This window comes from Microcaecilia unicolor, chromosome 1 (assembly GCF_901765095.1).
Source record: "Microcaecilia unicolor chromosome 1, aMicUni1.1, whole genome shotgun sequence".
Lineage (NCBI taxonomy): Eukaryota > Metazoa > Chordata > Amphibia > Gymnophiona > Siphonopidae > Microcaecilia > Microcaecilia unicolor.
Genome location: NC_044031.1, coordinates 250,721,883 through 250,735,145, shown reverse-complemented (window position 1 = coordinate 250,735,145; position 13,263 = coordinate 250,721,883). Strand labels below are relative to the sequence as shown.

Genomic DNA, 13,263 nt, shown 5'->3' with positions numbered 1-13,263 from the left:
TCGAGTCCCAGTACCGGATCCATGGGGACCCAGAGCTGATGCGCACCCAGTTGCCTCATGACTCTGGAGTTGTGGATTTGGCCCTAAAGAAGGCTAAGAGTTCTAGGGAGCATGCTTCGGCGCCCCCGGGCAAAGACTCTAGAACCTTAGACTCCTTTGGGAGGAAGGCCTACCATTCTTCTATGCTCGTGGCCAAAATCCAGTCTTACCAGCTCTACACGAGCATACACATGCGAAACAATGTGCGGCAGTTGGCGGGCTTGGTTGATGCTCTTCCCCCTGTGCAAGCCAAGCCTTTTCAGGAGGTGGTCAGGCAGCTGAAGGCGTGCAGAAAATTCCTGGCCAGAGGGGTGTATGACACCTTTGATGTTGCGTCCAGGGCCGCTGCTCAAGGTGTGGTGATGCGCAGGCTCTCATGGCTGCGTGCCTCCGACCTGGAGAATAGACTCCAGCAGCGGATTGCGGACTCGCCTTGCCGTGCGGACAATATTTTTGGAGAGAAGGTCGAGCAGGTGGTAGAGCATCTCCACCAGCGGGACACCGCATTCGACAAGTTCTCCCGCCGGCAGCCTTCAGCCTCTACCTTTACAGGTAGAAGATTTTTGGGGGGAAGGAGGACTGTTCCCTACTCTTCTGGCAAGCGTAGGTACAATCCCCCTTCTCGACAGCCTGCGGCCCAGGCTAAGCCCCAGCGCGCTCGCTCTCGTCAGCAGCGTGCGCCTCAGCAAGGCCCCGCGGCTCCCCAGCAAAAGCAAGGGGCGAGCTTTTGACTGGCTCCAGCAGAGCATAGCCGACATCCAAGTATCAGTGCCGGGCGACCTGCCGGTCGGGGGGAGGTTGAAAGCTTTTCACCAAAGGTGGCCTCTCATAACCTCCGATCAGTGGGTTCTGCAAATAGTCCGGCAAGGATACACCCTCAATTTGGCTTCAAAACCTCCAAATTGTCCACCGGGAGCTCAATCTTACAGCTTCCAGCACAAGCAGGTACTTGCAGAGGAACTCTCCGCCCTTCTCAGCGCCAATGCGGTCGAGCCCGTGCCATCCGGGCAAGAAGGGCTGGGATTCTATTCCAGGTACTTCCTTGTGGAAAAGAAAACAGGGGGGATGCGTCCCATCCTAGACCTAAGGGCCCTGAACAAATATCTGGCCAAAGAAAAGTTCAGGATGCTTTCCCTGGGCACCCTACTTCCCATGATTCAGGAAAACGATTGGCTATGCTCTCTGGACTTGAAGGATGCCTACACACACATCCCGATACTGCCAGCTCACAGACAGTATCTGCAATTTCAGCTGGGCACACGTCACTTCCAGTACTGTGTGCTACCCTTTGGGCTCGCCTCTGCGCCCAGGGAGTTCACAAAGTGCCTGGCTGTAGTAGCAGCGGCACTTCGCAGGCTGGGGGTGCACGTGTTCCCATATCTCGACGATTGGCTGGTGAAGAACACGTCCGAGGCAGGAGCCCTGCAGTCCATGCAGATGACTATTCGCCTCCTGGAGCTACTGGGGTTTGTGATAAATTACCCAAAGTCCCATCTTCTCCCATCACAGAGACTCGAATTCATAGGAGCTCTGCTGGATTCTCGGACGGCTCGCGCCTATCTCCCAGAAGCGAGAGCCAACAACTTGTTGTCCCTCGTTTCGCGGGTGCGAGCGTCCCAGCAGATCACAGCTCGGCAGATGTTGAGATTGCTGGGCCACATGGCCTCCACAGTTCATGTGACTCCCATGGCCCGCCTTCACATGAGATCTGCTCAATGGACCCTAGCTTCCCAGTGGTTTCAGGCTGCTGGGGATCTAGAAGACGTAATCCACCTGTCCACGAGTTTTCTCGAATCCCTGTATTGGTGGACGATTTGGTCCAATCTGACTCTGGGACCTCCTTTCCAAATTCCTCAGCCACAAAAAGTGCTGACCACGGATGCGTCTCTCCTGGGATGGGGAGCTCATGTCGATGGGCTTCACACCCAAGGAAGCTGGTCCCTCCAGGAACGCGGTCTACAGATCAATCTCCTGGAGTTGCGAGCGATCTGGAACGCTCTGAAGGCTTTCAGAGATCGGCTGTCCCACCAAATTATCCAAATTCAGACAGACAACCAGGTTGCCATGTACTATGTCAACAAGCAGGGGGGCACCGGATCTCGCCCCCTGTGTCAGGAAGCCGTCAGCATGTGGCTCTGGGCTCGCCGTCTCGGCATGGTGCTCCAAGCCACATATCTGGCAGGCATAAACAACAGTCTTGCCGACAGACTGAGCAGGATTATGCAACCTCACGAGTGGTCGCTCAACTCCCGAGTGGTGCGCCAGATCTTCCAAGTGTGGGGCACCCCCTTGGTGGATCTCTTCGCATCTCGAGCGAACCACAAAGTCCCTCAGTTCTGTTCCAGGCTTCAGGCCCACGGCAGACTGGCATCGGATGCCTTCCTCCTGGACTGGGGGGAGGGCCTGCTGTATGCTTATCCTCCCATTCCTCTGGTGGGGAAGACTTTGTTGAAACTCAAGCAAGACCGAGGCACCATGATTCTGATTGCTCCTTTTTGGCCGCGTCAGATCTGGTTCCCTCTTCTTCTGGAGTTATCCTCAGAAGAACCGTGGAGATTGGAGTGTTTTCCGACCCTCATCACGCAGGACGAAGGGGCTCTTCTGCATCCCAGCCTCCGGTCCCTGGCTCTCACGGCCTGGATGTTGAGAGCGTAGACTTTGCCTCTTTGGGTCTGTCAGAGGGTGTCTCCCGCGTCTTGCTTGCTTCCAGGAAAGATTCCACTAAGAGGAGTTACTTCTTTCTGTGGAGGAGGTTTGCCGTCTGGTGTGACAGCAAGGCCCTAGCTCCTCGCTCTTGTCCTACACAGACCCTGCTTGAATACCTTCTGCACTTGTCTGAGTCTGGTCTCAAGACCAACTCTGTAAGAGTTCACCTTAGCGCAATCAGTGCATACCATTACCATGTGAAAGGTAAGCCGATCTCGGGACAGCCTTTAGTTGTTCGCTTCATGAGAGGTTTGCTTTTGTCAAAGCCCCCCGTCAAGCCTCCTACAGTGTCATGGGATCTCAATGTCGTTCTCACCCAGCTGATGAAACCTCCTTTTGAGCCACTGAACTCCTGCCATCTGAAGTACTTGACCTGGAAGGTCATTTTCTTGGTGGCAGTTACTTCAGCTCGTAGAGTCAGTGAGCTTCAGGCCCTGGTAGCCCAGGCCCCTTACACCAAATTTCATCATAACAGAGTAGTCCTCCGCACTCACCCTAAGTTCTTGCCAAAGGTCGTGTCGGAGTTCCATCTGAACCAGTCAATTGTCTTGCCAACATTCTTTCCCCGTCCTCATTCCTGCCCTGCTGAACGTCAGCTGCACACATTGGACTGCAAGAGAGCATTGGCCTTCTACCTGGAGCGGACACAGCCCCACAGACAGTCCGCCCAATTGTTTGTTTCTTTTGATCCCAATAGGAGGGGAGTGGCTGTAGGGAAACGCACCATATCCAATTGGCTAGCAGATTGCATTTCCTTCACTTACGCCCAGGCGGGGCTGGCTCTTGAGGGTCATGTCACGGCTCATAATGTTAGAGCCATGGCTGCGTCGGTAGCCCACTTGAAGTCAGCCTCCATTGAAGAAATTTGCAAAGCTGCGACGTGGTCATCCGTCCACACATTCACATCTCATTACTGCCTGCAGCAGGATACCCGACGCGACAGTCGGTTCGGGCAGTCAGTTCTTCAGAACCTGTTTGGGCTTTAGGATCCAACTCCACCCCCCGAGGGCCCTGTTTGTTCTGTTCCAGGCTGCACTCTCAGTTAGTTGGTAAATTTTTTAGGTCAATCTCAGTTATGTCCTCGCCGTTGCGAGGCCCAATTGACCATGGTTGTTGTTTTGAGTGAGCCTGGGGGCTAGGGATACCCCATCAGTGAGAACAAGCAGCCTGCTTGTCCTCGGAGAAAGCGAATGCTACATACCTGTAGAGGGTATTCTCTGAGGACAGCAGGCTGATTGTTCTCACAAACCCGCCCGCCTCCCCTTTGGAGTTGTGTCTTCCCTTAAAGTGTATTGTCTTGCTACATACTGGACTGGCCGGCTCGAGCCGGTTTCGGGCGGGAAGACGGCCGCGCATGCGCGCGAGGACTAGCAAAGGACTTTGCTAGAGAAGTTTCCGATTGGAGGGGTTGCCGTGGACGTCACCCATCAGTGAGAACAATCAGCCTGCTGTCCTCGGAGAATACCCTCTACAGGTATGTAGCATTCGCTTTTTCCACATCCTGCCCCTGCCTTCAGAGTGAAGTTACCCATGGTACAATTATATAACAGCTCCTCATAGTCATTTGCCAATGTATTTGGAATAAAAACATACATTGATAAAAGTTTTAACAAATACAAATATAATTTCATTAGCGCAGGTGGGGAGAGAGGCAGAACGTTCTGCAGCTCCTTGATGCTGCGCAGGTAGGGAGGCAGGCCTTTGCATGGTCTCTAATTTTATACCAAAAGAGTTTCTTCAAAACAAATTTGTGTTTTTACCTATAATGAAGCTCCAAGGCAGGAGGAGGGGAATTTATGTAAATGCAGTGATAAAATGTTTTCTTAAAGTGCTGGGGAAGACTGGTTTTTCTGTGCTTGTAATGCTGAAGACTGTTTTTTTTTCTGTGCTTGTAATGGTGTCTAGGAATGTTCTTAAAATATACACGCATAATAAGAATAGTGAAGACAGGAATTGATCTAATTTATGCTTTGAAATTACTTCAATTCATTTCATCTTATTTCATTCTTAAGAGTTCTTCATTGGATGTGAACGGATCTCACAGAAGCAGAGAGAGTACTTCTAGGCGAAGAGATCTTTTGGTGTGTAGTCCAGAAATTAAGCATGCTTTTCACTTGCTTAATGTAGCATTTTTCCACCTTGTGAAGTGGCACAAAAATCAGTTTTTTCAAGAAGCCAAGTAATGGACAAAATTTTGATTTTTTTTTTGTGAGAATGTTTTAATTGAGGAGCATTTTGTGAAACATCTTTCTGATTTCGGTGGCCACATCCTCTTGGTACCAATTAGAACACAATTTCCAGAGCTTTCTAGGAAAAGTCAGAAGGATATACCACCCTTGAGAGGGTAGTCCCTGTGCACCTACAAACAGCATGCTTCAGTTCTGTGATTTAAGATAATGAGAGCGATTCCAGCAGGGAAGGTTTGTGTGACTGGTGAGCTGATATTGAAGGCCTTACACATAACATAGGGCCCTTGAGTAGGTTCAGGAAAAACATAAAGTGAAATGTCCATTTGCTGGGTCAGACCAGTTGTCCATGAAGCCCAGTAGCATCCTATCTGACAATAGTCAGTTTAGAATCTTTGAGGTAGCCATACAGTCCTAATTGGAGACCCATTTTCTGCTCTAATCCCAGGGCTGTAGCTAACTATGTGCAACCAGTGCAGCCTCACGGGGTGCAAGAGAAGTTGGGGCTCCAAAACTGCGCCTTGTCCATTGTCTTCCCTTGATGGGGCAATGCAAGTGGGTGGTGCAGGAGCATGCTGGGAGTGTTTGGGGGCATTCTGCACAAGGCACATTGCTGGCTTGAGATGCTACTTTTTTTTTAATGGACTTGATCCCAGAAACTAGACCAAACTTTTTTTTTTTAAACTCAGCAATACTGATAGATTTGACCATTTTCTGTGATCACAAATTCCACAGTTTAATTGTTCATTGCACAAGAAATCTGCTACCAGTTAATTTTACAATGTGTTTCCTGGACCTAGTGTGTTTGAAAGAATAAATTATTAAATTCTTCCTTTCCTTTCTTGGTTTTATAAGCTTCTGTCATGTCTCCTCTGCCACTTCTTGAAACTGAAGAGCCCTAACCTGTTTAACCATTTTTCATGATAGCAAAAAAGACAATGGGAATAAACTGCCATCTTTTCTTGTACCTAGGGCCCCAACCCAAGGGTATCTGCTGCCCTAGGTTAACCTACAGGCATGGTGCCTTGGGTGGTTTAAGACCCTCACCCCTGTAGTTCAGCGTCTTGTTTCCCATCCCATATCTAATCCTTCCGTAGTTCAGCATCTTCCCTACTCCTCCCCCCAAGATGATCAGCACCCCCCTTTCAAGCACTCCCTATACCCTGTGCAGCATCTCCTCTCTCTTTCCCTTCCCTTCTCTCTCCCTGATGCCATTGCTGCCCTAGTTATTCCTGGACCCAGGCTGAATTTGGTCAGTGCAAGTGTAGAGCCTTTAAACATAGACCTAAGCTCAAGTTGTGCCACTCTCACCCCAACAAAGAAGTTCCTGATGAGGTGGGGTCGAGACTTGGCAGTGCTTGAATTCAGGCCTGTGTTTAAATGCCCCGTACCGATGCTAAGTCTGCTTGCAGCTACAGTTTGGGAGGAAGTAGGGCAGTGGTGGCGGAGGCAGGGGAGGTGGAAGAATGCTGGGCACAGGACAGTGGGAGTAGGACAAGGGAGAGGAGATCTTGATCTTCTGCCACATTGTCACCCCTTCAAATGCTTCTGTTTTGGGTAGATGCCTAGACTGCTCACCTGCAAGGTTTCTTTGCCTGTACGTTAGTTCCCCTGTATTGTGTTTTGTTTTGGGGGGTTTTTTTTTGGGGGGGGGGGGGGGTTGATGGGGCTGCTAGAACTACATGAGGATCAAGGTGTGTACACAGCATGGATCAATACAGAAGCATGTCTGTTCACTTTTGTTTCCTATTCCTTTTGGAATAATAACTATTACAATTATTCTCTTTGAGGTTTTTGGTTACACACTAAGCTACCAGTTTCACTCTGTTGTCAATTCTTGTATCATTTCCCTGGGGCTGTAGGAAATGAAGAACTATTTAACTCACAAAAATGCTGTAATTCAGACAGGTGATTAAGCTGTATCTAAGTAGTATCCTGCTTGTGTCAGGAAACGGTTAGGGATGATGTGTCATAACTACTAGGCAGGAAGCCCAGAGTATGTCGAGAGAAACCATCTAGGCCAGTGATGGCGAACCTATGACACGCGTGTCAGTACTGACACGCGTAGCCATTTTCGGTGACACGCGGAGAAGCAGCGGAGTTCCTTGAGCGCGACCTCCCTCCCCCGGTGAAATCACCCCCCCCCCCCCCGGTGCATGTTTACCCGCTGGAGGGGGGTGCCGTGTGCGCTCCTATTGGCTCCCTCCCTGCTGCTCCCTCTGCCCCGGCTCCTGCACGGCCGTTAGGGGATCTTTGATCTCACTTCCGGCCGGCGGAGCAGAGAGCAGCGGAATGCCGTGGGGGACGCATCTCTGAGGGCCCTGTGATCACCATTACCCGCAACCATCATCCAATCTACTGTTCTGGGGTGTCGTGGATTTGTAATTGACCATCATTACTGAGATAGGTGAGGGGGAGGCTGGGAGAGGCGAGGGCATGTGCTATGGGTGCCGTTTCCCGCCATTAGAAATAGCGGCAGCCGTCTTAATTTACATAAGGTGGTCAGTTAGGCTAGTTAACCCCTAATTGCCTGCAGGGCTAACAGGCTATCTATAATTCTATCTTCTGTCACTGCCCCCCTGATGGAGAACCCAAAAAATAAAAAACCAAGGTTAAGTAAAGGAAGTGGTAGTAGCAGTAGCCGACCCTTTCAAGAGACATGGACCGAGATGTATGGCATTATAGAAAAAAATGGCAGATCATTTTGCGTTCTATGTACTGAAACGATAGTAAGCAGAACGTGGAATATAAATAGACATTTTGAAACTAATCATTCCCAGCTCTTGAAAAAAAGTGAGGATGAAAGGAAGGAATACATTTCCAGGCAGCTACACTTTTATAAGAGCCAATCTAATTCCATCCTTAAATTTGTAAAAGGTTCTACAAATTTAACATCTGCAAGTTTGAGCATTGCTCACTCCATAGCTCAGCATGGAAAAGCACTCAGTGAGGGAGAATTTATTAAAGAAACTCTCCTAAGATGTGCACCAGTTCTATTTCACGATATGCAGAATAAAGATGCAATTATTAAGAGAATATCTGAGTTACCAGGAAATTTGGAGTGCCTGGATCCGATTACCAGACACTTTTAGCACCCTGAAAAATATAGCAATGGCTTTACTCACAATTTTTCCCTCTACATACTTTTGTGAAACCTTATTCTCAACGTTAAATAATATCAAAACCAACAAAAGAAACAGATTGAAAGATGAAGTTAGTAGCGCTTGCTTGGGCTTGAAGTGTACAAAATACCAACCTTCAATTGAAGATTTAGCCTATGAAATTCAGCAACAAAAAAGTCACTAATAGGCAGATTAGTTAAAGAATTCCCCCTCCCCCTCACTTATCTTAGTTCACGGCACCCCACACAAGTTAAATAATATCAAGACCAACAAAAGAAACCGACTGACAGATGAACAAAGAAGTCACTAAGCAGGTAAGTTAAATAATTAGGTTTTGGTTTATTAAATACAGTTATATATTACAATTATACATTTTTGTTATTTAAACTATAAATATCGCGAAATTATGGTTTTTTTCTCGAAGTGACACACCACCCGAGTTATGCTCGGTTTTTTGGCGAATTTTGACACACCAAGCTCAAAAGGTTGCCCATCACTGATCTAGGCTTTGCCAAAACTCTCTAGGAATGCTCTATATTGGGTGATTTCACACATTTTTGTGACTGATAATCTTGCTATTTGCCCTCATAGGTAAGCAACTTTGGTTTATTTGGAATGACTTGTCCCAATCATTCAACATAAAAGGTGCTCTACTTTATTGGTCACTGTCTTAGAGTATGTATTATCTTGTTTGCTATTCTGGTGCATAAAACATAATTTACATTTATGGGAGTTGGTACTTTACTAGCGTGATTTTAATTTTTAAGTTGCCAAATCTTTTTAGAGTTGAGATTTTTTTTAAAATTGATTTTTGTCTAATGTACGTTCACAATTTTATTTATTTTTCTTTTGTATCCATCTTTTTCATAAACTCATTTATGGAATACCAGCCTGATTTTACTAGAGATAAGTCTTCAAAGTCCAACAGAGCTTCAGTAACTGTATGTATTCTTCTCTAAGCATGGCAAGCAAGTTCATGAATGTTTTGCTGATTTGCAGGTTTTTTATGCTAAATTGAATAAACTATGAAGACAGAATGGGGAAAAAAGCCTTAGTAAATTGGCTGATAAATGATGTGTCCATTGGAGTGCACTTACGTAATAGAAGAATCTAAAGGTTTTTCTTTTCCCTCTGCATGTGTGTGTTTAATCATCTTAGCTGTTACTACTTTTTTTTCTTTTTGATTGCATAATCATCCAAGACAGTTTTTGACAATCCCTCCTTTTAGCCATTCATCACCATGGGTTTCCACATTGTTTTCAGTCCTGAATCGACCCAAGAGCCACCTCACTCTGTCTCAGGTTCTGGAGTACCTGGGAGTCCACATCAACACGAGCTGGGGAATGGTTTTTCTTCCAGAGGAGCGGGCAGAGAAGCTATTATCTTTGGGGCACTGGTTGTGTGAGCTTCTGCAGCCTATGGTTTGGGACAGTTTGCAGCTCCTGGGCTCCATGGTGGTGAATATGGAGGTGGTTCTGTGGCGATGGCTCACGTGCACCCTGTTCAGTGGGTCCTGGTGGGCTCTGACCTCTCAGGATTTCCATTGTTCTTTCCCATTAATACCCAGGGCGAGGATCAGTTTGGCCTGGTGGGACAATCTGGTGCACCTTTCAAGAGGGGTCCCTCTAGATCCTCAGTGAGTGCTGGTTACCATGGATGCGAGTATCCTTATTTGGGGAGCTCACTGCTTTGGACGCAGGTGACGCAGGGCATCTGGTCAAGCCAGGAGGCATCCTGGTCTGTCAATCACCTAGAGACCTGGGTGGTTCATTTGACTCTGCTGGAGTTTCAGCTGCTTCTGGAAGGGAAAGCGTCAGAGTGTTGTCAGACAACACCTTGGTTGTGGCGTACATCAGCAAACAGGGTGGGACCAGGAGTGAGGCAGTGACCCTGGAGGCGGTGAGTCTCTGTCAGTGGGTAGAGATGCATCTGCAGGCAAAGACAATGTGCAGGTGGACTTTCTCAGTCACTCTGTCCTGGATTCGGGAGAATGGGAGCTTGGGCCTTAGGCCTTTCAGCTCATTGTGGATTGCTGGGGACCTCCTTAGTTCAGTTTGATTGTGTTCAGGGCCAACACAAAGGCAAAGCATTTTTTCAGTCGCTGGAAGGATGTAGCCTCTTGAGGGATAGATGCACTGGATAGATGTCCTGGTACAGCCTTGGCCAATAATGGAGCCTCTCTGCTTTCCTCCATGGCCTTTTGACCACTTGTTGTGCAGGATTACGCATCATCTTTAACTGGTCTTGATGGTGGCACCAGACTGGCCTCACATTGGTCTTCGGCTCTCCGGCACCTGCTGATGGAGGACCCGCTGCCCAAGGGTCAGGGTCTGCTCCAGCAAGGGCCGGTAGAGATGGAAGATCTGGATCCCTTTTGGCTTATGGTTTGGCCATTGAGGTGCAACGATTGGAGAAACACAAGTTTTCTCCCACAGTGATTTCTACCCTGCTTTGCTCCAGGAAGTCCTCTATGTCCCTGGCTTATGTTTGAATCTTGGTCCAGGGAACAGTCCTTATCTCCTTGGAGTGCTCAGATTCCTGATGTTTTGGGTTTTCTGCAGCAGGGCCTGGAATGGGGACTGGCCTTGAGCTCTCTGAGATTCCAGATGGCTGTGTTGTCCAACTTTCAGGGGAAGGTGCATGGCATCTCTCTGGCCATGCATAGAGAGATACCATAATCCAATAATGGTAAAATTGTTTCTGAAGGGGGTAGTGCATCTGCATTCCCCTCTTCATCTTTCCCTTCCTTCTTGGGACCTCAGTCTGGTCTTCTGGCCATTTTTCGAGGCTCTGTTTGAGCCTCTTAGTTTGGCCTCCACCAGGGATCTTACCTGTAAGATAATGTTTTTTGGTGGCTATTATCTTTATCTCTCCTTCTTGGGGGCTTCCGTGTCTTTGTGCACAGTAACATCTTTTCTTTTGAAGATGGTGTCTCCATTCCATTTGAATCAGGAGGTTTGCCCTTTTTTGAGGTGCAGGGATCAATGCCAGAGGATCTGAGGCTTCGCAAGCTGAATGTCCAGAGAACGCTGCTCTGGTACCTTAAGGAGACAAATGAGTTTCGTCTCTTGGAACACCTCTTTGTTCACTTTCACGGTCCTCAGAAGGGCCAGGCAGTCTCGCCATTGCAAGGTGGATTAAGGCAGCTATTGAGTCTACTTACATTGGCAAGAATCATCTGGTCCCTGAGAATTCAAAGTCCACTCTACTAGGGCTCAGGTTGCTTCCTTGGCGGATGCCCAGACATATCTCCTGCTGATATCTGCAGAGCGGCGATGTAGACATTGCTCCTTTCCTTTACTAAGGACTACAGATTGGATGTGCTGGCCAAACCCCATTCGGACTTTGACAGAGCCATCATTTGGAGGGTTCAGAACAATGGAGCTGACGTTAAGAAAGGAAAAAATTATGGCTTACTTAGCACATAAGCACTGCCACGCTGGGAAAAGACCAAAGGTCCATCAAGCCCAGCACTCTGTCTCCGACAGTGGCCAATCCAGGCCCCAAGAACCTGGCAAAAAAACCAAAATTTAATAACGATGAATGGACTTTTCCTTCAGAAATCTGTCCAGACCCCCTTTAAACTCAGGAAGGCCAGCTGCCGTCACTACCTTCTCCGGCAATGAGTTCCAGAGTCTAACTACGCGCTGAGTAAAGAAAAACTTTCTCCGATTTGTTTTAAACCTACCACATTCTAATTTCATCTTGTGTCCCCTGGTTCTATTATTGTTAGAAAGCGTAAACAAACGCTTCACATCATTTTTGTCGCCCTTCTCTGCACCTTCTCCAATTCCTTTATATCTTTTTTTTCTGTCAGCAACACTGTTCTTAAATCCTGCCCATGGAAGACCTCAGCAAGGGGTTCTGCATGTGCTCTGTGTTCCCTTTCAGTTCATTTCAGGAGGGGAAAAAGGCCAATTATAATTCTTATTTGCAGCTGTACAGGGTTCCTGTGAGGTGGCTATTCCCTGGTTATATGCAAGGTAGTGTGTGCTGCTTCATGGTATTTTGCTCGCTTGATTATCATTGTACCTGCAGTAGCTAATGGAGCTGACTTTGTTACAAAAAGGGTCCTTTTGCTGCTTGGGCAGATGCATACTGGGTTGTTCAGGGAGCACTGCATCTTATACAGTGATATCATTGGTAGAATTCAGTTTTCTCTGCCTCCATCTGCTGGTAGAAAGGGATGACATCCCCATTGGTTGAGAACAATGTTGCTGACTAAAGAAAAGAAAATATCAGGTATGACATAATATCTCCTTAAATTTTAGTTTTAGGTTCAGTTTATATTTATGTTATCAAGGATTTATCTTTTGCCAACTCTCACATATTAGATTCAAGGCGAGTTACAGACAATAAAGAAATTGACAACAAAACATCAGGAAAATACAATAAACCCAAAAGAAGAAAAATATAAAAAATTTAAATTAAAACCCATCCAGTCTAGTAAACAAGTTTTCAAAGCTTTATGAAATAACAAGAAATAATTCCAAATCAGGTGTAATTCAAGTGGAAGATCATTCCAATAACAAGCCGCCAAGAAGAAAAAAGATTGTGAGAAGGTAGCCCTAAAATGTAAAGATTTAACTGAAGGAAAGCTAGTAATAAATAATTGCACCTCCTAGAGGTCATCTTAGATCTTAACGCAGTCACCAACCGAGGACCGGTTTCAGGGCACACACCTTCCAGAAACTTGAATACTAAACAAAGTATTTTTAAAATGACCCGGGACTTCACAGGTAACTAATGTAATTCACCCAATAAAGACACACATTAATCTAACCTAGTTTTTAAAAATAATAGCCTAGCAGCTGAATTCTGACTCAACTGAAAGTTGTTTAACAGTAAGACTTGAGTAGACTGAATTACCATAATCCAATAATGGTAAAATTGTTAACTATACAATAAACTTAAAATATTCTACTAAGAAATAAGATCTTAATAAACTGAATTGCTTTAGCTTAAAATAAGCTTTTATGATCAAACAATTAATTTGTGGCTCCATTGACAAAGGCGAATCTAATATCATTCCCAAAACTTTAGAAGTTTTTTCTATCTTAAATTGAAATCCATTATTATCCATGATAGTCTGAGGAATTTTAGTTAAATCCATAGCAAACCAGAAATAGCCTGCCAATGCCTCTGCAGACGGCTGAATAGAAGAATTAGATAATATACATTTTCATGAAACAGACCAAATAGTTTCCTTA

General features: G+C 46.6%; 1 protein-coding gene across 7 annotated transcripts in view; it reads left to right on the top strand.

Moving 5' to 3' along the window:
• LRRFIP2 (LRR binding FLII interacting protein 2) overlaps positions 1 to 13,263 on the top strand; it is a 245,250-nt gene that overhangs the window by 91,943 nt on the left and 140,044 nt on the right. For 4 of the 7 annotated variants that reach the window (XM_030205564.1, XM_030205571.1, XM_030205548.1 and 1 more), the window contains exons 7-8: positions 4,758 to 4,826; positions 8,944 to 8,994. The exons of the other annotated variants lie outside the window; for them this stretch is intronic. In XM_030205564.1, the coding sequence (XP_030061424.1) occupies positions 4,758 to 4,826; positions 8,944 to 8,994 (120 nt within the window). The remainder of the gene's footprint in view (positions 1 to 4,757; positions 4,827 to 8,943; positions 8,995 to 13,263) is intronic. 7 annotated transcript variants of the gene reach the window in all.